The 24,549-nt window shown below is 40.4% G+C and overlaps 1 protein-coding gene across 5 annotated transcripts in view; it reads left to right on the forward strand.

The window, feature by feature from the left end:
- The window catches only part of ULK2 (unc-51 like autophagy activating kinase 2), an 83,393-nt gene that overhangs the window by 19,170 nt on the left and 39,674 nt on the right, over window positions 1–24,549 (forward strand). For 4 of the 5 annotated variants that reach the window (XM_027047475.2, XM_027047479.2, XM_027047477.2 and 1 more), the window contains exons 8-13: window positions 1,735–1,836; window positions 2,977–3,035; window positions 3,581–3,663; window positions 7,637–7,684; window positions 8,492–8,580; window positions 14,243–14,414. In XM_027047475.2, the coding sequence (XP_026903276.2) occupies window positions 1,735–1,836; window positions 2,977–3,035; window positions 3,581–3,663; window positions 7,637–7,684; window positions 8,492–8,580; window positions 14,243–14,414 (553 nt within the window). The remainder of the gene's footprint in view (window positions 1–1,734; window positions 1,837–2,976; window positions 3,036–3,580; window positions 3,664–7,636; window positions 7,685–8,491; window positions 8,581–14,242; window positions 14,415–24,549) is intronic. The other variant, XM_053212618.1, reaches the window with a different exon arrangement.

The following is a 24,549-nucleotide window of genomic DNA, read 5'->3' on the forward strand; positions in this document are numbered from 1 at the left end:
ATGCTCACACTCTCTCGCTCGCTCGCTCGCTCGCTCTCTCTCAAAAATAAACATTAAAAAAAATTATTAACATAGTGGACCATAAAAGTCACTTTTACCCACTAGTTTAAATTAAAAAAGAAATTAGTTATTATGGTAGGAATTTCCTATTAGATTACACTGAAAATAAAAATTGATTAAGCATGGTCATGTTACACTTGATGTGTAATCTTTGGGAAAACTTGAAAAAAAAAACCACAACCTTTTGGGGGCATTTCTTCATTTATAGGATGAACATGCTCATCTTTTGCATGTTATTTCTCTTGACAAGATCCCTGTGTCAGAAGGTTTTTCAGGGCGCTGGGTGGCTCAGTCAGTTAAGCATCTGATTCTTGATTTCAGCTCAGGTCATGATCTCACGGTTCATGGGTTTGAGCCCCAGTGCAGAGTCTGCTTGGGATTCTCTCTCTCTTCCTCTCTGTGTCCCTCCCCTCTCCTCTAAATAAATAAATAAATAAATAAATAAATAAATAAATAAATAAATGGTATTTCAATTAGTGTTACACTTAAAGCTGAAAATTCTTAGTTCTCCCCTTTATCCTTTCATATGGATGTTGTCAGGTCTGATAGGGGAAAGCTATGAAACTTCTGAACTAATGTGAAGCATCAAGCCTGGAAATAGCTTAATTCTGGGCCTTCAGAATTTTGCAAAGTACATCAGTGTGCCTATCTTAATTCAAAATTTAAAATGGGTTTGTGTTCAATGAGGATTTCCTCTAATCTAAATCAACTCTGAGATTAAGGAACTAGTAATCAAAGTTAAAAAAAAATCTTTTTTAAATTAGATTGACTTTCTTGATCATAATTTTACTGCTTATCCAATAAACTTTATCATTTAATGTCACTTAAAAGTGAGTTTGTACTTCTTGAGTATGAAATGCGTTCAGGCTTGAACCATCGCCTTGAGGATGGAGAGAGTGCTTGGGCCAGTTCTTGAAGGGAGTCGACTCAGTGAGAAGCATACTAGGCACGACAAATAAAAATGGTACACGTGGAAAAGAAAGTTTCACTGCTTTAGGTATATTTGACATTTCTATTTAACATTTGTCCAGATTGATGGTATTTTTAAAAAGCAACATCTAGGGAGAGGTGGGAACAGAGCTGTGCAAAGCAAAAGAGAAAACGTCTTTGCTTTTTAGACAGTCCTTTACCGTGTTTTCATGATAGTTTGTATATTGTTTTAAAAGCTTTCAAATGACAGGAAAAAACTTGTGTCCCTATTGTCCACATTTAACAAAGTTAACATTTGGCCATGTTTGTCTTGATCTTTTTTTTTTTTTTTTTCCTAGAAAGGAGGAAAATCGTTCAGAAACAGTCCAAGTCCTTTATGTCTTTCCCTCTTTCTGTTTTCCACTCTCCTACCCCGGAAGTAGCCTCTGTCTTATAGTTGGTGTGTGTTTTTCTTTATTATAAACTCAATGCTCTTACTGTATTGCTGTCCATGGTGATATATAGAAGTGTTTGTTTCTATAAATTGCTTCTTTTCAGGCCACATTGTTTTTGCGATTTACCAGGAAATCCCAACGTATGAATGTGGTTTAAGTTCACTGCAGGATCGTCTGATCGGGGAAATGTCACAATGTGATCCTATTTCCGTAGTTCTGTTAGGCGCATGACCTTTACCAGTTAGTTAATTTATGCATATTAATTATATAAATAACATAATGCATGTGTGTGGAATGTTTCTATCCCCAGGCTCCTGAGGTTATTATGTCTCAACATTACGATGCTAAGGCAGACCTGTGGAGCATAGGAACGGTGATATATCAATGCCTAGTTGGAAAGCCACCTTTTCAGGTAGCCTGACTTTTTACTTATGTGCTTAATTTTGGGATCTTCTCATTTTGCAGTTGCCTCTGACTTCTAAAACGGGGGATACTTTGAAAGCAGTGTTTTGGGTTCCCTTGTGACTTAGTTTGATTTTCTTACAGGCAGAAACTGCTACAGTGAGCTAGAATGTCTTTTGCTTTTCCTTTTTTTTTTTTTTTTTTTAACCTGCCTTCCCTTTGTACCTGGCCTGAGCATAAAGCCTGTTGTTATGTTTACAAGCTGATGAAAACTAGCCAGGGTCCAGACTAACAGCCTGGTGGGAAATGGGGGTGAACAGTGATGTCGGCGCTCCCTGCTTGGCTTGGTTTGGGGGTCCTGCCCTCGCAGGTGAGGGCTGGGCCTGGTCTGGGAAAGTAACTGGAAACTGTCTTCAGCTCTCTATTGCCACCACTGCTGGGTGAGAGAGAGTTAGTTGTTCAGTCTTTATGGAAATTATTTTGGGTTTTTCTTCCCACCCCACCCCCATATGCTGTCAAAAAGAGGCCCTCTAGAACTCATCATGATGACCCCTCCTGAGTTCATAATTGCCCACTTTCCAAGAGGTTTTTTGAATCTGAAAACTGCAGCAAAGTAAAATTATCTGTCCAAAATGGTGTTAAATAGTGACCCAGCCAGTTTCGACACTTAACTTTCTCAGTCTGGTTTGTCACGTACGGGCAGCTTCACTAAGCCAGCAGCTCTTGTTCTGAGCGTCCTTCCTGTTGCTGTGGAGGGACTAAAAGTTAGAGGTAGGTATACTTTGTTCTCTCCCTTGAACCCCTGACAGTCCTAAGGTAAAATATACCTTGATTTTTACACAACAAAACTGTACCTGTTTGGTAATGTAACCTCCAGAATAGTGATTCTTAACTTTTTCTAAGTCTCAGGCTCCTCTAGGGGGCTGAACTCAGAAAAGAGACATTATGCCTGGATATGCAGAATTTGCACCCAATTTTAGAGGTTTTTAGGTTCCTAGTGCCCATCTGTGGTTCCTTTAGTAATCCATGACTTTCAGGTTCAGAGTCTATGTTCTTTGGCAAGAATATGAGTATGGATCACATGATTTGAAATTTTTGCCCCCATTATTTAGGAAATAAAACCTTTTTTTTTTTTTTTTTTTTTTAACAGGCCAATAGTCCTCAAGACTTAAGGATGTTTTATGAAAAAAATAGGAGCTTAATGCCTAGGTATGTGTTTTGGTTACACTGGGTTTTATTGTCTGTGAATACAACGTTAAGTGAACTCTGTGCTTTATGTGTTTCTGTGCGCATGTGTGCTTTATCTTTTTCTTATTGGATTTTGGGAGGCTGGATTATTTCTCACTTGCATTTGTTTAAGCCATGCCCTCTTCCAGACAGAATTGGAGGTGGCTCCTTTTCTAACAGACAACTCTAGCAGATATTAGTGCCAAGCTAAAGTGGTGTTAAACTCCAGGCTGCCCTTGTGAAGTGCTTTATCGCTGCCGACATTCAAACAAATAATATTGAGAAGCACAGTGCAGGGACATTCCCAGACGGATGCTTTTTCTCAAAGACAGTTGCTTAGTGCTTTGGTTTTTGTTTCTGTTTTTCTCCTGTAAGAAATGTGGTTTTACTGCAATCATCTTCATATGAAATGTAGTATTTGTGAAAGTGCATTTGCCTTTTCCTTTATCATAATGAAGGCCAAGGTCATATAGCAAGTATGTATAAACTCATCACTTAGATCCTTTTTTTTTTTTCCTTTTTCCCAGTATTCCCAGAGAAACATCACCTTATTTGGCTAATCTCCTCTTGGGCTTGCTTCAGAGAAACCAAAAAGACAGAATGGACTTTGGTAGGTAATATTTTCAAATTTTGTATTTCTGTGTATCCTAAAAAGATTTTGAGAAGATGCTATGGAATTTTCAGAAGAAAATTAAAGTCAATTTCTTTCTTTCTCTTTGTCTTTTTTCTTTCACTTATTTTATAAATATTTATTGAGCGCTTGCTATGTTCTAGGTACAGGAAATAGAGTAATAAAGAAAATCCCTGTCCTCATGTAGCATATATTCTCTTGGGGGGGAGGCAGACAGATGATAAACTATAATTATAAACCATATAGAAGGTGATAAGTGCTGTGGAGAAAAAGAAGGAAGAGAAATGTGGTGGGGAAGGGATGGAGATTTTAAATAAGGCAGCCAAGGAAGCCCTTTCTGAGAAAGTGGCCTTTGAATAAAGACTTGATTGATGGATGGCAGGATAGTGAGCTAGCGGGCAGTGGGCGGTGTGCATATCTGTGGGAAGAGCTTTCCAGGCGGAGTGAACAGCCAGTACAAATGCCCGAAGCTGGGAGCGTGGCTTATAAACTGGAGGAACAGTCAGAGGGCCAGTTAAAGACTGGGGCTTTCGCTCAGTGTGCTGGGGAGGGTTTGAGCAGAGGAGTAATGGGATCTGACCGATGTTTTCAAGTGGCTCGTTCTGGTTGCTTGTTTTGAACTCTGGTGAAGGGTGTGGAGGTAGCCCGAGGACCGACGAGGGAGGCCAGTCGGGAGACGGCAGTTGCTCACTTAGGCTGGGATAATAACAGCAGAAGTGGTGAGGAGTCCGTTGACTACTGGATCTTTTTGCAGGTAGAAGCAGCAGTGTTTACAGATGAATTGGGTGTGCGGTGTGAGAGAGAGAGAGAGGACTCAAAGAGGACTCCAGGGTTTCTGGCCTGAGCACGTGAAGGAATGGAGTTGTTGGTTACAGACACAGGAAAGGCTGGAGCAGGATACGGGGCAAATCAGGACTTGGGGTTGACCGTGTTAAAGTGAAGATACGCATTTGTGTAACTGTAGATGTCAGAAGGCACTTGGCGTTCAGAGGACAGGTCTAGGCTGAGGGTATACTTGGGAGAAGGTCTGGGAGGAAGGAGAAGAGAAACACTCCATAATCCTGGTCGAAAAGTCGCTGGCCTCAAAGATGGAGTTTAGGGAGACAGGGAGGGGCAGCTCCGTGTTAGTGACCCTTGTGAACATGAGCTCTGTGGCCGCTTGGTTCTCACCGTGGCCTTAGGAGAGCAGCTGTGGGTGCTCCATGGAGGCTGTGGTTTTAGATTTTTAGACTTTAAAAAAAAAAATTTTTTTTAATGTTTATTTTTGAGGGGGGGGGGGAGGGCAGGAAGAGAGGGAGACGCAGAATCCAAAGCAGGCCCCAGGCTCTGAGCTGTCAGCACAGAGCCTGACCTGGGGCTTGAACTCACAGACCGCGAGATCATGACCTGAGCTGAAGTCGGACGCTCAACCGACTGAACCCCTAGATTTTTAGACTCTTAAGGCAAAGCTTCTATCATTGATTTTGAGCCTTTCTTCTTTTATAATCTAATCACTGAAGCTGAAACTTTAAGTATTTTAAGTTAACACCGTCTATTTTCAAATAATATTTTACCACCTCTTGTGTGATGAAAGAACTTGGAAAGCTTAATACTGTAGGCATTATCCAGTTCTTGAAGGTTTTGAAAGGAAATTTTTCCCTGAAATTGTTTGGGTCTCAGCTTCTCTTTGCGGCACAGTTTGTTAACTTGTTCTTATCAATGTAAACATGTAAAAGATCGTCTTTTCAATCTTGTTCTTAGCAGTCATGTGTAAAAACAGCATGACTCAAATTTAAATGTCAGACCAGAAAAGCCATAAAACATGTTCAGTGAAAATGCTTATTAAATTAACCTTGACCTTGATGTTTTTAGGGGAAAAAAAGTGTTCGATTTTTCCTATAGTAATTAGTCGTAATAGTAATAGCGATTTGCAAAAACTTATGCCAGAATTTTGGTCTGTTAATGTGTATTGTGGAAGTCTACAAAGGCTTCTGGATAAGACAGACCAGGGTTTGAAATCTAGTCTCTACACTTACTAGCTCTTTGACAGTAGAGAAGATACATGGCCTTTATGTGCTTTAAGTTCCTTATCCATACAAGGAAGGTAATGCCTTGCATTAAGTTTGTGTGGGTTCAATGACCTGGTATGTGAAACATTGTCCTAGCATATGTTCTTAGTAGACAGTGGCTCTAATAGTTTCCATATAGGGGAAGAGAAGAAATAGCTTGAATGTGTATTAAAGTTTTGTAAAGTTGGAGTTACATATCAGCAATCTACTTGGTAGATATTTTTATCTTTCAGATGGAGAAATGAAATTGAGAGTTGCTCTACAACCATGAGAAATGTGGGTCAATAGTGAAACAATATGTTCATGGATAATAGTTTTAAAATTATAGATTATAGGGGCGCCTGGTGGCTCATTCAGTTAAGCGTCCAACTCGTGATTTCAGCCCAGGTCATGATCTCACAGTGAGATCAAGCCCCGTGTCAGGCTCCGTGCTGACAGCTGACAGCTTGGAGCCTGCTTGGGATTCTCTCTCTCCTCTCTCTGCTCCTCCCCTGCTTGTGCTCTCTCAGTCTCTCAAAATAAATAAATCAACTTAAAAAAAAAACGATAGATTATATTAAATATTTATATACTTTCCATACCATGGCAATTGATTTGGAATGCGGTTTCGGAGTGTTTGCGTTCAGTTTTTTTTTTTAATCTTTTCTATTTCATCCCTATTATGTCCATTGTAAAAATCAGCATAAAAAATCTTATGTGTCAAACTATAATTTATATATATGTATATTAATGATTGTTCTAAAAGTGATCTCAGGTAGGGGCATCTGGGTGGCTCAGTTGGGTATGCGCCTGACTTTGGCTCAGGTCATGATCTCGCATTTCGTGGGTTCCAGCCCTGCGTCGGGCTCTGTGCTGACAGCTCGGAGCCTGGAGCCTGCTTCCGATTCTGGGTCTCCCTCTCTTTCTGCCCCTGCGCCACTCACACTCTGTCTCTCTCAAAAATAAATAAACATTTTTTAAAAATCTTAAAAATGAACTCAGAAAACTCTCGTTTTCCTTCAAAAGCTTCCACATTTCCTTGGCAAGTCTTGTAACTGATAATTTACTCTGAGTGGCTTTTGGCGATGCTTTGCAGCGGGACTCATGGGACCCGTCAGAGTAGAAGGAAGATACGTTAGATCCTGAGTTAAGCTTCTCCTGGTCTTGTATTGCCTCTTTTCGACCTCCATGCTGGTACTGTGCTGCTCTCCTTGTCTGCTCTGTGAGATGTAATAGCACACAGGTCTGGGACTTCATGACAGATGAGATTTTCTTTGTGGGTTTTTAAGGAAATAATGAAACACTCTAAACACGTACGAAAATAAACTAAAATAACAAACTGCTGTGTACTCACCTGCTTATTTATCTTTATCTAATTAGCAGGCTTGTGTCGGTTTTGTCCTTGGCGGATAACCAGAGAAATTAAATCAAACCTAGAGTTTTTTAAAAAATATGAAGCCAGCAGCAGGAATCTCTCTTCTGGGATAGAAGGATAGGATTTCTTGCATAAATCAGCTGCCTGGATTGCCTCTTGGGACAGTTTACAACAGCCGTGCTTCATACACATGCTTAGGAAGGAAAGGCCTGCTCACAGCCGTCCGTGGGGATGCTGCTTGAGGGACAGCATGTGTCAGGGAACGTGTCTGCTTCGGTAGCTCAGGGCTTCCCGTGTTGGTAATGGGTGTTTTGAGAATTCAAATTACTATTCTTAATTTTTCACTGATTAAGAGTTACTTGTAATCTGATCACTTTTATAGATGAGTTATGAAAATAATATGCTTTTACACTGAAAGAGATAGAGGCTACGTGAAGAAGTTAACGATAATTATGATCGAAGAGACACTCTGTTAAATTCTTTGACAAAGGTTTAACCTGTCTGCTAGTCAGCATCAGTTTAAAGGCTGTATTCTCCTATTTCCTTACAGAAGCATTTTTCAACCATCCTTTTCTTGAGCAAGTTCCAGTGAAAAAATGTGAGTACCCATTTTTTTGCATTTTTACGTGAAGAGTAAATGCAGACTTAAGGAAAAATTAGTGTTTTGTGTTACAAAATTAATTTCATTGTGCTTCTCAAGGTTTCATTGAGCTTTTCCTAAATACCTGTAGCTGTATTTACTTAATTACAGTTGTTTGTCCCAAATCTGGGTGGAAACAGTTTTAGTAATTGCTGCATTTTCAGTTTTATCCATGGGAGGTGTAATAAGTTGGTGAGTGTGAACTTGGGGTCAACATGAAGGTGTAGTAGGGTTTTTTTTTAAATTATTTATTTATTAAAAAAATTTTTTTAACGTTTATTTATTTTTGAGACAGAGAGAGACAGAGCATGAATGGGGGAGGTTCAGAGAGGAGACACAGAATCGGAAACAGGCTCCACGCTCTGAGCTGTCAGCCCAGAGCCCGACGCGGGGCTCGAACTCACGGACCGCGAGATCGTGACCTGGCTGAAGTCGGATGCTTAACCGACTGAGCCACCCAGGCGCCCCTACATTTATTTATTTTTGAGAAACAGACAAAGCGTGAGCGGGGGAGGGGCAGAGAGAGAAGGAGACACAGAATCTGAAGCAGGCTCTGGGCTCTGAGCAAGCTGTCAGCACAGAGCCCGATGCGGGGCTCGAACCTGCAAACTGTGAGGTCATGACGGGAGCTGAAGTCGGACGCTCAACCGACCGAGCCACCCAGACGCCCCGAAGCTGTAGTGGTTTTGACAGGGTTTCTGTTAGACAAGCCGTGTAACTGCCGTGCAGAGTGACGTCTGTCTTCATCCGTGTCTCTTCCCCCAGCCTGCCCGGTCCCGGTGCCCGTGTATGCTGGCTCTGTCTCCGGCAGCTCCTGTGGCAGCTCCCCGTCTTGTCGTTTTGCCTCTCCACCGGTAAGCTTTGCTTTCATTGACGGTAATTTTCAGTTAGTGCTATTGTATCTGTCCACACCTAAGCCTACAGCCACACTGTGGATGACCTTTTTATGTGTCGTGTTTACTGGGGCAACTGAGGTTTGGGGAAAGAGCATTATTGTTGAGTCAAATAGACCTAGATGTGGATCTCTGCCCTTATGTAGCTATGTAAGCTGCAGCAAGGAATGTCAGCTCTCTGGGCCACTTGCCTCTGAACAGCGGGTACAGTACTCTCACCTCGTGCCTTAGGGGGTTGGAAAGAATGATCATTGCAAAGGGTACCTATTACAGGTAGATAGGTAATGTTTATTTTATCTGAGTGTCATGACACCAGCTGGGGAGTTATGGTACCTAGAATTTCCAGTGGCGGTGAGTGCACTTTCCGCGGACCCGGACCCCCACAGTGGCGGCTGCCAGCCCTTCAAGACCTGCTCACCACTGGCCTCTTCTTCCTCCTGGGCTCCCTGGCCATTTCTCCCACGGTTGTCTTTCCTCCAACCTAAGTGCTTCTTCTAGACCCTGAGAGCTTCTGCTCACTCCATCTTCCTACTCCACTCTCCCAGGGTTTTACTTTGCCCTTTTCTGACCCTTGCCCCAAATCTCTGTTGCAGTGTGGGTTGTGACCTTGAGGCTTTTCCATAAGCTGAAGGTCCAAGGGCTCTTGTGTCAGCTATTGTGAATATTTTCCAGATTAGCCTGGCAGACATGAATTTCTTGAATTCTGCTAGCAGAGCGTGGGGCAGTTGTAAAAGGAGATGATTGTGTAATTAGTGGGTTCAACTCAGAGGTTTAAGAGCATGGGGCTTGGGACTTCTGTATCCCTTACTTGCCACAGTTAACCAGGACAAATGACTTAAACTCTCTTAACCACGTTTCTTCTATGTAAAGTGAATGTAATTTACCTATTTCGTAGAGTTTTTTAAGGATAAATGAGCAAACACACTTTTACTACACTGTCTGGTACATAATAAATACTCTGTGGCAACTAATGCTATTATTATTTTCAAGGGAAACCTAATAGCCCCTTAGCTAGAGCAGATGCCGAAGCAGCCTGTCGCAAAAAGATGAGTCCTAAAACTGACAAAAAAACCTTTCTGCATAACCCTGCAGACTTAAGCCAAGTAGAAAAAGCAGATGGGCTAATAAGACTTACATTATATTTCCATGAATTGAAAAAACCTCGAGTGGGTGGGGGGAACCCAAGAGGAAATAGAGAAGAGTGTTGTGTATTTCCTACTTCAGTCCGGAGTATAAGAAAACACTGCTTTGGAGTGATTGGGGAGAAGTGTGGAGGAAGTACTGACATGGAAAGACAGCTGGTGTTATTTGGAGCTGGGCACAACTGCTGCTTGCTCACCCTTCACTTTGGGCAGGTCAGTTCCAGAGCTGAGCCGTGGCTCCCTCATCTGTAGCGCAGGCTTCATTGCGCTTTGCCCGAAGAGCAGCCGTAGTGAGTAGTTGATAAACTGTAGCTATTATTATGAAGTCTGCATTTGATACAGTGTGATACAGAATATGAAAAGCAAAGTTTAGGCTTGAGAAAGGAACCACAAGGAAGGATCTGATTATGGGAGAGATGTGGGAGAGTAAGAATAAAGGAGCCTGTTTGTAGAACGACCAGGGAATGAGAAAGAGGGGTTCCAGTAGGAGGGACATTGAATTGGAAATTGCTTTGACTGGAGAGAGCAAGTTGGGTTTTTTGGTTGTTTTTTTTTTTTTTTTTTTTTTTTTTTTTTTTTTTTTTAGGGGGGTGGCATTGAAAGGGAGAGCCTACAGAGCTAGCTTGGCTGCTAGGGAAGAGATGGAGTGTTAACAGCAGTGAGGACACACAGGAGGGAGAGAAGAGGCATATTTAGATGCTACAAACTGTGGTGGAAAAACATTTTAGAAGGCCTTTATTAAAAGCTAATGCTTGAAGTGAAAGTAAAAAGGAAAGCTGGGGAATAAAAGGAAATCAAGAGTGTTTCTGTATAATTTCCAGATAGCGAGATCAGAAAATGGGATGGTTTAGGGAACCTGGATGGCTCAGTTGGTGGAACATGCGAGTCTTAATCTCTGAGTTGTGAGTTCAAGGCCTACTTTGGGTGTGGAGCCTGTTTAGAAAAAGAGAAAAAAGAAAGAAAGAAAATGGGATTGTTTAACAAGCCTTGCTTTGAATGTAATCTGACAAAAGTAAGATTATTTCATACATGCATCCTTCCTACGGCTGGAGTTGATTCTCATACTCAGGGTTGATACACAGAGACACGTACACATAACATTGTCTTTTTCACCTTCTCACGCAAATCTCCAGCTGCTGCTTTACTCTAGAGAAATCTTTTTTTTATGTTTATTTGAGAGAGAGTGCTTGCGTGCGAGTGGGGGAGGGGCAGAGAGAGAGAGGGAAAGAGAGCGTCCCACGCTGTCAGCGCAGAGCCCGACATGGGGCTCAATCTCATTACAGCGAGATCACGACCCAAGCCGATATAAGGAGTTGGATGCTTGACTGACTGAGCCCCCCAGGCGCCCCCCCAGGGAAATCTCAGAAAGGCAGAAAAACAAAAAACAAAATGAATAAATAGTCTTTCAGTTATGATACTGGCTATAGGTTAAGTGCTATTTAGGTGATATTTCTTGAGTATTGATTGGTTTCATAATATTTATTAAATGTCTACTTTGTGTAAGGTTCTGGTTGATACTAATGGAGGACACAGTCAGGTCCCTTACATTAAGGAGCTTTCAGTTTAGTTGTGTGGAGAGGAGGCCGGGAAATGGGTCGCTATTAGATGCGTGTGTGTGTGTCTCTTTACTGCCTGTGGGAACACGAATGAGGAGCATCACGTCAGAGCAGCAACTGAGAAGGGCTGCTGGGGAGGGCAGGGAGCGGCTGCGTTTTGGAGAAAGACGTAGCAAGGTGCAGTAGTGAAAGAATGGTCTCGTAGGTGGAGGAGTTCCTGTTCGTGAAGTCACGGAAGCACGGCCCACTGAAGGAACTCTGTAGGCCCCCCTCCCCCCCGTACCCACTTTAATTTAAATTTGTTAGAACGAAGTGAAATTTAAAACTTTGTTCCTTAGTCACGTTCAGTAGCCATCGATAGCTAGCAGATCTGTAACATGCTGGACAGCTCAGATGCAGACTGTCCCCCTCATCGCCGCAGGTTCTGTGGACAAGGCTTCTCGGAGCAGTCCAGACTGGTGGATGCCGAGAGCGGTGGTGGTGAGGGGAGGTGGACGTCGTGCTAGAGAGGCAGGGAGATGCTGCATCTTGACAGGGTGTGGCTGCGGTGAGCCATCTGAATGGAGGTGTGATGTGACCCGCTGTGTGTTTTAGCCAGATTCTCCTAAAAGCAGGGTGGAGGACTGGGTTTGAGACTGGTAGAGAGCAGAGTGGTCTCTCGGCAGAGGAAGGAGAACAACCGCAGACTGTTGCACCTTTCTTGTTTTTTTTTTTCTGAGAATGAGGCCCTGAGCTAAGGGGAAGGTGGGACCAGGCAAGAGAAAGGTAGTCTGCAGAGCTTGGAATTGCTTGAATTCCAAGGGGACCGAACGGATGGATGATGAAGTCGCTGGGTGTGGGAGTGTGTTTGTGGGGGGGTGCTCTGGAGGGTAAAGGTGGTGAGTTGGTCCATCGCTCACTGGAGATATCCAGGCTGCAGAGGTGAGGTGGTACTTGAAGGCAGGAGGGTGAGAGTGGTCACTGGGGTGAGGCTAAGCATGTGAGGAGTAGAGGGTCCAGACTGGCGCCTTGGGGAACTCCAGACTCTACCCGTCTCCTTTAAGGGACAGATGAGAAGCGGGCATCCACAAAACAGATGGAGAAGTAGGAGGAAAAGCAGGGTCACTGAATAAAGGGGTAGAGTGTCGAGAATGGTCTGCAGAGCAAGTGTAACGTAGCTCGGATAAATTAAGGGAGAGAGCGAGAGTCCACATGACTTGGCAATGGGAAGGTCATGATGAGCCTAATAAAGACCGTTTTATTGGACAGTTGAAGGTAGAAGTGGATTATGGTGGGTTGAGGGACACACATGAGATGAGGAATTTGAGTCCATGAAGATTGATAATTTCAAGAGATACTGTTAAAAAGTAGTCAGAGAAGATGGTGATTAAGAGGGCTGCAGGGATTTGAGACGTGACAAAATGAAATGTGTTCATGTGCAGAGAGGAAAAGGGAGAGGGTGAGCGTCGGGCAGAGGGAAGTTGGTCTTGGTCTCTGAGGAGGTGGAGGGGAATAGAATTAGAGCACAGGTGGAAAAGCGAGGAGATCTCTTCCACCCAGATGTTGTGGGTGCAGATAATATTACAAATGCAGGGAAGAAAGTGAGAAAGTTCCTGCCTAAACCACCGGAAAGAAATTATGGAGTTAAATACTTAGAATCACATCTCAACTTGACCGCTTTTTAGTTGTATGATCTTGGGCAAATTTCCTAAACTTCTGAGGGGTGTGTGTGTGTGTGTGTGTGTGTGTGTGTGTAGATGTATATCTCTATATCTATATATTATATATAACTGGGTTTCAGAACATGATTGGAGTTAAGTAATACATGGAAAGCTCTTAACAGTGTCTAGCCCACAGTGACGATCAGTAGTGTAAGTCTCTACGTTGTCCCTTCTTTTTATTACCTTGACACATAAGGTCTCTCTAAAAAGTGATGAGATTGTATGTCATGTGTATGTCTCTTTCTCTCTGTCTCTCTGTCTCTCTCTCTCTCACACACACACACACACATGCACACGGTAGGAGATTTGAGACAGCTTTCATTGCACAGTGACATTCAAAGAGCCCTTGCAGTGAATTGCGTGTTTAAGACAGGGGTTTAAGTTTAAAGGACATTGTGGTATTTTTCCTTTTCTTACATAGAAACAGAGGTTAAACAGGGTAATAGGGGACTTAACACAATAAGTTAGGAAGTTCATTTTTTAGAAAACCATTGTATCATCAAGACATTTAATTAGAGGTGTCACTAGAGTCCTTGAACTAGGCAACTGCTAAAAGATATATAGCTGCTTGCATCTAAGTCTTTGCTTAAATGTATCTTACAGGCTTTTCTTCCTTTCTTTTCCTACCCCCTAACAAAAGAGAAACCAAAGGAATGTAGCCACCACCTGTAAGGTTTTCCAAATCTTTCTGTGAGTGTAAGTGAACCTCTAGGCTTGAATGCAGTTATCCTTATTGATTTCTTTACTTTTTGACATAACATGCTCTCTTGCTTTCCTGTTTATAATGTTTTCTTCATCATAGGTTTAAAACTTTTTCAAGTTGTGCAGGATGTCATTAACCTAGAGTCTCTGTGTTTTAGTCATCAAGTGAACAGTTATTAAGTATCTGCTTTGCTAGGCCAAGAGCCGAAACTGGGGATGTTGAGATGATAAAAACGCACCTCGAAAATTGCAGGAGAAGCAGACATGTACATGATAAGTGGTATGATATATTTTTAAGTATCATTTTTGGAGAACATTTGAGAAGTCTTTATGCAAAGACACTTTAAAACTGTGCTTTTCTAAGGGAGAGATTTTCCAAAGAGAGGTGTTTTTTTTTTTGCAATTTTAAGCTGGAATTGAACTTTAGGCCCACTTTTATGAAGACAGTATTCCTTAGTCTTGTGGCTGTTCTGACGTGCATTGTATTATTAGGTCAGTTTTAATTTTCTGTTGTTCATTTTAGTCCCTTCCAGATATGCAGCATATTCAGGAAGAGAACTTATCCTCCCCACCGTTGGGTCCTCCCAACTGTCTGCAAGTGTCCAAAGATTCTGCCAGCACTAGTAGCAAGAACTCTTCCTGTGATACGGATGACTTTGTTTTGGTTCCACACAGCATCTCGTCAGACCACTCATGTGAGAACCTTTTCTGCTTGTACATGTTACATACTTCTTACTTGGCTAGACTCGCATTTATTTTCAACCTTTATATCACGCTCTCTTGTGTAGGGGGCCCTTTCAAACGGTCACGTTATTTAGTGGCTGGAATTCCCAGAGTTATGTACCCGCCTTTCTAAAATCTGCTCAGGCACCTCCCATAAAGCAGTAACTTTGGATTCTGAAGGTAGATGGAAAGTTTACAGGAGACAGTAGAAACAGATAGAAAAGCCAGCAGACCAAGGGAAATTAAATCTAAGGAAAGGAGCGAAAAGAACGCCTCTTTTGCAAGACAGCCTAAGAGTCCAGGGAGTCTAAAGTCAATCTGGATGCCCTTCGGAGGATCCTGGTGTAAGGTCGGGGATGAGTTTTGTAAATGTATAGGAAGAATTTTTATAAAGGAAGCAGAATCCAAGTTGGCTAAATATAGTCAGGGCTCTAATGGAATAATTAAGGGCACCAGAAAACCTACAAAAAAGAGACTTAGACAAAACAAAAAAGGAACAATAGTCTGGTTGTGAAGGAACTGGATCAGAAAAACTAGAAATTTGATTACTTTGGTACTTAAATAGTCTCAGGTTGACTGTGTGTGCGAACAGGTGGTTGGAAAAGTTGGTATCCAGAGGTCTCTTTAATCATTTGTCAAATACTGATTTAACAGCTGCTGTGTCAGGCACCATGCTAGCTGCTGTGAAGAGCAAACGCACTTTAGCATTTATTTTATGGACACCGCAGCAGGAGTAGATGGCAATTTACGATCAGTGCTCTCCCACCTCAGAGTTACCTTTCAAAGATCGTCCAGCATACGTTGGGGGTTTTATTTTATTTTATTTTTTTAAAGTAAGTAAACCTTAAACATTATGAAATATTTCAAACAGGAAGTAATACAGCAGATACTCCAGTCACCACCATGCTAATTTTATTTATGTCAGCATTTTGCCGTTTTGTTTTAGATGTCCTTTTTTAAAGATAAAAATGCTGTAGGTACAGCTAAAGTCCTTGTCCTTATTCTACTCTTGCCAGAGGTAAATTCTTTGTGTCGATTTTTTCTTATACTTCCACATATGCCAGGATCTGTAAATAACATATGGTATTCTTGTGTTTATACAGTTTTTAAGTAAATAGTATAAAGAAGCTTTCTATAGTTTGTTTTTTAATGCATGGTTTTGCTACAAAGCTAGATATATATATATATATATATATATATATATATATATCTAGGTGTGTGTCTAGTTCATTTTAATATCTGAATCTCACAGTACAACTAAACCACAGTTTGTCTATTTCTGTGCTGATGGTTACCTGGATTATTTCTGTCTTTTCACTATTCAGAATGTATTATAACAGATGTCCTTGGATCAGAGTTCCTTCCACATGGATACTTCAGGAATTTTCAACCTCAAATCTACAAAATATTGGTTCACACAAGTTGTAGCCAGTCAGTAGCCTCTGCCATGCTGCCCCTAATGGTATAATGGTACCTTCTAAAGAAAAGTCTTTACCTGGAATTCATTTTTGTAGATGGAATAAAGTAGGGATCCTATTATTGAATATTCTGTCCTTTCTCTACTGATAGACAATTCCAGATTTGTCATAATCAGGTTTATATAAAGGATTAAGGGTTTTTTTTTTTTAAGGTTTTCTGTCCCATTGGTCTATTTGTCTATATTATAAATCATTTTTAAATTTCATTTGTTTAATTAAAAAAAATTTTTTTTTAACGTTTATTTATTTTTGAGACAGAGACAGAGCATGAACGGGGGAGGGTCAGAGAGAGAGAGGGAGACACAGAATCTGAAACAGGCTCCAGGCTCTGAGCTGTCAGCACAGAGCCCGACGCGGGGCTCGAACTCACGAACCGTGAGATCATGACCTGAGCCGAAGTCGGACGCTTAACCGACTGAGCCACCCAGGCGCCCCACATTTATTTAATTTTTAAATAAATCATTTTTAAATTCATGCGTGTGTGTGTGTGTGTGAGGTAGGGGGGAGAGATTGTGGGGAGGGGTGATGATAGCATTCTTGTATTCTTTGGAATCACTTTGGCTGTTCTTGGCCCCCTTTATGCCCATGTAGTTTAAATTTGGCTTGACAAATCCTACAAAAAAACCATTTGGGGATTTTTATGGGAATTGTGTTGATTTTATAAGACCTATTGAGAGGCAGTAAATGATCTTTACAATATTGAATTGTCAAATCAAGAGTATGTGTTTCTCCTTAACATGTTTTGATACATATTTATATTTTCCTACATAAAGGACCTTCACATCTTTTGTTTTATTCTAGTTACCTTTGTTTTTTGTGCTTGTGTAAATATATGAAAACCTTTTTTTTTCAAAACTGCTTCTGTTGAAGTCTTTGTGCCTCTAAACCTCAGAGGTCATTTCTTGGTCTTCATCTTTTTGATGTACTTACAGCGTGTGTTATAGTTGGCCACACCCTTCTTTTCAATTGCTAAAAATTTGTTATTTTGAAACGTACATATATTTTTTTCAAAGATTTCATTTTTTTAGAGTAGTTTTAGGTTTATAAGAAAATTGAGAGGAAGATGCAGGTTTCCCCCACACCTCCTGCCTACCTCACCAGAACAGTACATTTGTCACTGAGGATGAGCCGACGTTGACATATCACAATCACCCAAAGTCCACAGTCTACTTAGAATTCATTCTTGTTGTACATCCTGTGGATTTGGAGAAAGGTGTAATGGCACGTTTCCATCATTATAATATACAGAGCATTTCTATTGCCCTAAAAATCTTCCATGCTCCCCACGCACTCCTTGGAAACCATTAATCCCTTTGTCTGTATAGTTTTATATCACAGTTTATCCATTTACCTTTTGAAGGATATTTTAGTTGCTTCCAAGCTTTGACAATGAAGAATAAAGCTACTGTAAACATCTGTGTGCATGTTTTTGTGTGAACATAAGTGTGCAACTCCTTTGGATAAATACCAAAGAGCATGACTCCTGGCTGGTATGGTAAGGTCACGTATCGTTTTGTCAGAAAACACCAAACTCTCTTCCAAAGTGGCTGTGCCATTTTGCATTCCTACCAGCAGTAAATGGGAGTTCCTGTTGCCCCATTACCCCCACCACCATTTAGTGCTGTCAGTGTTCCAGGATTGGGCTGTTCTGATAGGTGTGCAGTGGTGTCTTGTTTTAATTTGCACTTCTCTGATGACGTGGTGTTCAGCATCTTTTCGTATGCTTATTCACTATCCATATATCTTCTTTGGTGAGGTGTCTCTTAAGATCTTTGGTCCCTTTTTGTTATCTTTTTGTTGAACTTTTTCTTTGGTTTGGTTTGGTTTTTTGTTTTTGTTTTTCATTTTACTGATGGAATTTATTTATTTATTTATTTATTTATTTAATTTTCAAATTTACATCCAAGTTCATTAGCATATAGTGTAATAATGATTTCAGGAGTAGATTGCAGTGATTCGTCCCCTATGTATGACACCCAGTGCTCATCCCAACAAGTGTCTTCCTTAATGCCCCTTCCCCATTTAGCCCATCCCCCCACCCACAACCCCTCCAGCAACCCTTAGTTTGTTCTGTGTATTTAAGAGTCTCTTATTTTCTCTCCTTCCTTGTTTTTGTATTAGTTTTGCCTCCCTTCCCTTATGTTCATAAGTCTCTTATTTTCTCTCCTTCCTTGTTTTTGTATTAGTTTTGCTTCCCTTCCCTTATGTTTTGTATCTTAAATTCCTCATATGAGTTAAGTCCTATGATATTTGTCTTTCTCTAATTTCGCTTAGCACAATACCCTCTAGTTCCATCCACGTAGTTGCAAATGGCAAGATTTCATTCTTTTTGATTGCCAAGTGATACTCCATTGTATATATACACCACATCTTCTTTATGCATTCATCCGTCGATGGACATTTGGGCTCTTTCCATACTTTGGCTATTGTCGATAGTGTTGCTGTGAAAGGGGGTACATGTGCCCCTTTGAAACAACACACCTGTATCCCTTCGATAAATACCTAGTAGTGCAATTGCTGGATCGTAGGGTAGTTCTAGTTTTAATTTTTTGAGGAACCTCCGTTCTGTTTTCCAGACTGGCTGCACCAGTTTGCATTCCCATTTCTATTGAGCTTTAAGAGCTCTTTGTATATTTGGGATAACAGTCCTTTATCAGATGTGTCTTTTGCAAATATTTTTGTCCAGTCTATGGGTATCTTTCATTTTCTTGATGTTGTCTTTCACAGAGTGGTTGTTTTCAATTTTGATAAGTTAAAATTAATCATTAAATTTAATGATTAGTTAAATTATTTAAATCAATTTATTTCTTTCATGGATTGTGTTTCATGTTGGTATCATGACACCCAAGGTCCTCTAGGTTTTCTCCTGTGTTATCTTCTACAATATTTGTAGTTTTTTGTTTTACATTTAGGTCTATGGCCCATTTTGAGTTAATTTTGTTTGAAAGATGTAAGGTCTATATCTAGATTCTTTTTTTTGTTCTGTGGATGTCTGATTGTTCTAGCACCATTTGTTGAAGACTGTTTCTGCTCCATTGTATTGTCTTTTCTCTTCTGTCAAAGATCAGTTGATTATATTTATGGGGTCTATTTCTGGTCTCCCTATTCTGTTCCGTTGATCTGTTTGTTCTTTTACTAATACAACAGCGTCTTGATTAGTGTAGTTTTATAGTAAGTCTTGAAGTTGGGTAGTGTCAGTCCTCCAGCTTTGTTCTTCTCATTCAGTATTGTGTTGGCTATTACGGGTCTTTTGCCTTTTCCATTTAAACTTTAGAATTAGTTTGTCAATGTCCACAAAACAACTTGCTGGGATTTTGACTGGGATTGTATTGAATCTGTAGATCAAGTTGGGAAGAACTGACATGTGGACAATATTAAGTCTTCCTAACATAGAGTATCTCTCCATCTATTTAGTTCTTCTTTGATTTCATTCATCAGAGTTTTGTAGTTTTCCTCATAGAGATCTTGTATGTATTTTGTTAGATTTATACTAAATATTTTCATTTTGTGGGGGGCCGATGTAAATGGTGGTGTGCTGGGGTGCCTGGATGGCGCAGTTGGTTGAGCGTCCAACTTTGGCTCAGGTCATCATCTTGGGGTTGACTTGTTCGAGCCCCACGTCGGGCTCTGTGCTGACAGCTCGGAGCCTGGAGCCTGCTTCCGATTCTGTGTCTCCCTCTCTCTCTCTCTCTCTCTGCCCCTCCCCTGCTCATGCTCTGTCTCTCTCTGTCTCAAAAATAAATAAACATTAAAAAAAATTTTTTTTACATGGTGGTGTGCTTTCAATTTCAAATTTTAGTTGTTTATTACCGAGATAGAGGAAAGCAATTTATTTTTTTTAATATTAACCTTGTATCCTGCAGCCTTGCTTTAATCACTTATTAGTTTGGGAGATTTTGTGTGTGTGTGTGTGTGTGTGTGTGTGTGTGTGTGTGTGTGTGTTGTCAATTCTTTGAGTTTGTTTTTTTTTACATAAATAATCATGTCACCTGCAAGCAATAGTTTTATGTCTACCTTACCCAGCTGTATACATTTCATTTCCTTTTCTTGACTTATTGCATTAACAGGGACTTCCAGTGCAGTGTTGAAGGAGTGGTAAAAAAGGACCTCTTTCACAGATTATATGAAACTGTAACAACCACAGTCCACAAAAAATCAGTGGGAGGAGAAAAGAAAGAAAAATGACGTCCTTATCTTCTTACCTGATCTTAGTGGGAAAGCTTGGAGTTTCTCACCATTTAGTGTGATGTTAGCAGTAGCTTTTTGTAGATTTTTTTTTATCAAGTTGAAACAGTTCTCCTCCATTCCTAGTTTACCAAGAGTTTTTATCATGAATGGTTATTGGATTTTGTCAAATGCTTTTTCTGTGATTTTCCTTTTTAGTCTATTAATGTGATTACATTAATTTTAGAATGTTGAGCCAGCCTTGCATACCTGGGATAAATCCCATTTGGTTATGGTGTATATTTCTTTTTATACATTGTTGGATTCAGTTTGCTCATGTTTTGTTGGAGATTTTTCTGGGTACTGATGCCCTTATAGAATGAATTAGGAAGTACTGTCTCTGCTTCTATCCTCTGAAAGGAGATTGAAGATAAAGATTTGGTATAATTTCTTCCTTAAATGTTTGGTAAGAGTTCACCAGAGAGCTCATCTGGGCCTGGTGCTTTCTGGTTTGGAAGGTTGTTAATTACTGACTCAATTTCTTTAATAGAAATAGGCCTTTATTCAAATTACGTGTTTCTTCCTGAGTGAGTTTTGGCAGATCGTGTCTTTCACAGAATTGGTCCATTTCGTCTAGGCTGTCAAGTTTGTGGACATAGAGTTGTGCGTAGTATCCCTTTATTATCCTTTTAATTTCAGTGGGATCTCTTTCTGTTACTGATTGTTAGTTTATTTCTCTTGTGGTCTGAGAATAGACATTGCCTGATTTCTATTTTTTTTAATTTGTTAAGGTATGTTTTATGGCCCAGAATTTAGTCTGTCTTGCTGAATGTTCCATGTGAGTTTAAAAACAATATGTACTCTGCTGTTATCGGATGAAGTTGTCTGTAGATACCAATTATATCTAGGTGATTGACGGCGTTATTGAGTTCAACTATGTCCTTATTGATTTTCTGCCTGCTGGAGCTGTCCTTTAAAAAACATTTTTTTTTTAAGTTTATTTGTTTATTTTGAGAGCGAGCATGAGCAAGGAAAGAGCAGAGAAAGAGAGAGAATCTCAAGCAGGCTCTGACGCTGTCAGTGCAGAGCCTGATGCAGGGCTCAAACTCACGAAACTATGAGATCATGACCTGAGCTGGAATCAAGAGTCTGATGCTTGGGGCGCCTGGGTGGCTCAGTCAGTTAAGCGTCCAGCTTCGGCTCAGGTCATGATCTCTCTCTGCCCCTCCCCTACTCATGCCCTGTCTGTCTGTCTGTCTGTCTCTCAAAAATAAACATTAGGAAAAAAAAGGTCAGGTGCTTAACCAGCTGAGCCACCCAGGTGCCCCTGGATCTGTCCATTTTTGAGGGAGGGGTGTTGAAGTCTCCCAACTATGATAGTGGTTTCACCTATTTCTCCTTGTAAGTTTTTGCCTTACATGGTTTGATGCTCTGTTGTTATGGGCATGCGTACCTGTTGAGTAAGAATTATTATGTCTTCTTGGAGGATCTATGTTTATGTAAACATAAATGTATCACTGTGTAATGCTCTTTTTTATTCCTGATAACTTTGAAGTCTGCTGTGTTGGAGATTAAAGCTATTCCTGCTTTCTTTTGATTAGTGTTAGCATGGTCTATTTTTGTCTACCCATCTACTTTTTTAATCTATGTGTGTTTATATTTAAAGTGAGTTTCTTGTAGACAACATATAATTGGGTTGTGTATTTTAATCCAGTCTGAAATCTGTCTTTTAATAGGTGTATTTAGCCCATTGACATTAAAAGGGTTATTGATACAGTTAGATTAATATCTAACATATTTGTTAACTGTTTTCTATTCATCATCCTTGTTCTTTGTTCTATTTTTGTCTTCCGCTCTTTCTGCCTTTAAATTTTTTTTTTTAATGTTTATTTATTTTTGAGAGAGACAGAGACAGAATGTGAGTGGGCTAGGGGCAGAGAGAGAGGGAGACACAGAAGCAGAAGCAGGCTCCAGGCTCTGAGCTGTCAGCACAGAGCCCGACGCGGGGCTCGAACCCACGAGCTGTGAGATCATGACCTGAGCCGAAGTCGGACGCTCAACCGACTGAGCCACCCAGGCGCCCCTGCCTTTTGTGGGTTTAATTGAGCTTTTGTTACTCTATTTTTCTTTCCTTCATATCAATTATACTTTTTACTTTTTTTTAGTGGTTGTCCTAGAGTTTGCAGTATACGTTTGTAACTAATCCAGGCCCACTTTCAAATAAACTGTATCACTTCATGGGTAATGTGAAGTACCTTATAATAATAAAATCCTCATTCCTTCCTGCCATCCCTTGTATCATTGCTGTCATTCATTCCAGTTAAATAGAAGCATATGTAAGCATATACGTATATACATAAGACATAAACATTTAGCATACATAACTGACTATACTGATGCTATTATTTTGTCAGCATATCCCCTCAATTTTCATTTGGGAAAGTCTTCATTTTTCTTTCACTTTTTTAAAAAGTTTATTTATTTATTTTGAGAGAGAAAGAGAGCAAGCGTGAACTAGGGAGGAGCAAAGAGAGAGGAGATAGAGAATCCCAAGCAGGCTCCATGCTGATAGCATGGAGCCTGACTTGGGGCTTGATCCCACGAACCATGAGATCATGACCTGAGTCAGAATCAAGAGTGAGCCACCCAGGAACCCCTTTCCTTCACTTTTGAAGAATAATTTTGCAGGGTACAGAAGTCTAAGTTGGTGGTTTACTTCTCTCAACACTTTAAGTCACTTGACTCTCTTCTTGCTTGCATGATTACTGAGAAGTCAATGTGATTCTTTTTATTTTTATTTGCTTTTTATTTTTTTTAAATTTACATCCAAATTAGTTAGCATATAGTGCAACAATGATTTCAGGAGTAGATTCCTTAGTGCCCCTTACCCATTGAGCCCATCCTCCCACCCACAATCCCTCCAGTAACCCTCAATTTGTTCTCCATATTTATGAGTTTCTTCTGTTTTGTCCCCCTCCATGTTTTTAGATTATTTTTCTTTTCCTTCCCTTATGTTCATCTGTTCTGTGTCTTAAAGTCCTCTTTTGAGTGAAGTCCTATGATTTTTGTCTTTGTCTGACTAATTTCACCTAGCATAATACCCTCCAGTTCCATCCACGTAGTTGCAAATGGCAAGATTTCATCCTTTTTGATTGCCGAATAATACTCCATTGTGTGTGTGTGTGTCTGTGTGTGTGTGCGCGCGTGTGTGTATATGTATATGTGTATATGTGTGTGTATGCACACACACACCACATCTTCTTTATCCATTCATCCATCGATGGACATTTGGGCTCTTTCCATACTTTGCCTATTGTCAATAGTGCTGCCAGAAACATGGGGGTGCCTGTGTCCCTTCAAAACAGCACACCTGTATCCCGTGGATAAATGCCTAGAAGTGCAATTGCAATTGCTGGGACGTAGGGTAGTTCTAGTTTTAGTTTTTTGAGGAACCTCCATACTGTTTTCCAGAGTGGCTGCACCAGCTTGCATTCCCATCAATGTGATTCTTATCTTTGTTTGTAAGTATGGCTTTTTCTTTGGCTTCTTGCAGAATTCTTTTTTCTTTACTTTTGATTTTCTGTAATTTGAAAATGATATGCCTTGGTGTAGTTGTTTTGGGCATTTATCCTGCTTGGAGTTCTTTGAGCTTCCTGAATCTGACATTCATTTAGGGAAATTCTGAGTCATTTGAGATATTTCCCTCTGTTCCTTTTGTTCTTTCTTCTCTTTCTGGTAATCCCATTACACATGTTACACCTGTTGTAGTTGTCCCACAGACTTTGGATATTCTGTTGACTTTTTTAAAAGTCTTGGTTCTTATTCTGTTTGTTTTTCAGTTTTTGAGGATTCTGTCCATATGTTCTTCTTTCCTCAGCTGTGTCAAGTGCACTAATAAGCCTATCACAGGCAATCTTCATTTCCGTTACAGTGCTTTTTAATCTCTAGTGTTTCTTTTTGGTTCTTTGTTAGTATGTCCATGTTTTTTTTATGTTGCTTATGTGTTTTTGCATGCTGTCTACCTTTTCCATTAGGGCCTTTAGCATATTAATCATGGTTTTAAATTTCCAGTCTGATAGTTCTTTTCTTTTTAAAGATATTTTAAAATGTTTTTTATTTAGTTTGAGAGAGAGAGAGAGAGAGAGAGAGAGAGAGAGAGAGAGAGATAAAGAGGGTGGAGGGGCAGAGAGAGAGAATCCCAATCAGGCTTCATGCTGTCAGCGCAGAGCCCGATGTGGGGCTCGATGCCACCAACGGTGAGATCATGACCTGAGCGGAAATCAAGAGTCAGACACACTTAATCGACTGAGTCACCCAGGTGCCCCTCCAGGCTGATACTTCTAACATCCCTGCCAAGTCTGGTTCTGAAGCTTGCTCTGTCTCTTCAAACTGTGTTTTTTGTTGTTTTTTGTTTTTGTTTTTGTTTTGCCTTTTGGTTGGTATGCCTTGTGACTTTTTCTTGATA

Source organism: Acinonyx jubatus, chromosome E1 (assembly GCF_027475565.1).
Source record: "Acinonyx jubatus isolate Ajub_Pintada_27869175 chromosome E1, VMU_Ajub_asm_v1.0, whole genome shotgun sequence".
Classification (NCBI taxonomy): Eukaryota; Metazoa; Chordata; class Mammalia; order Carnivora; family Felidae; genus Acinonyx; species Acinonyx jubatus.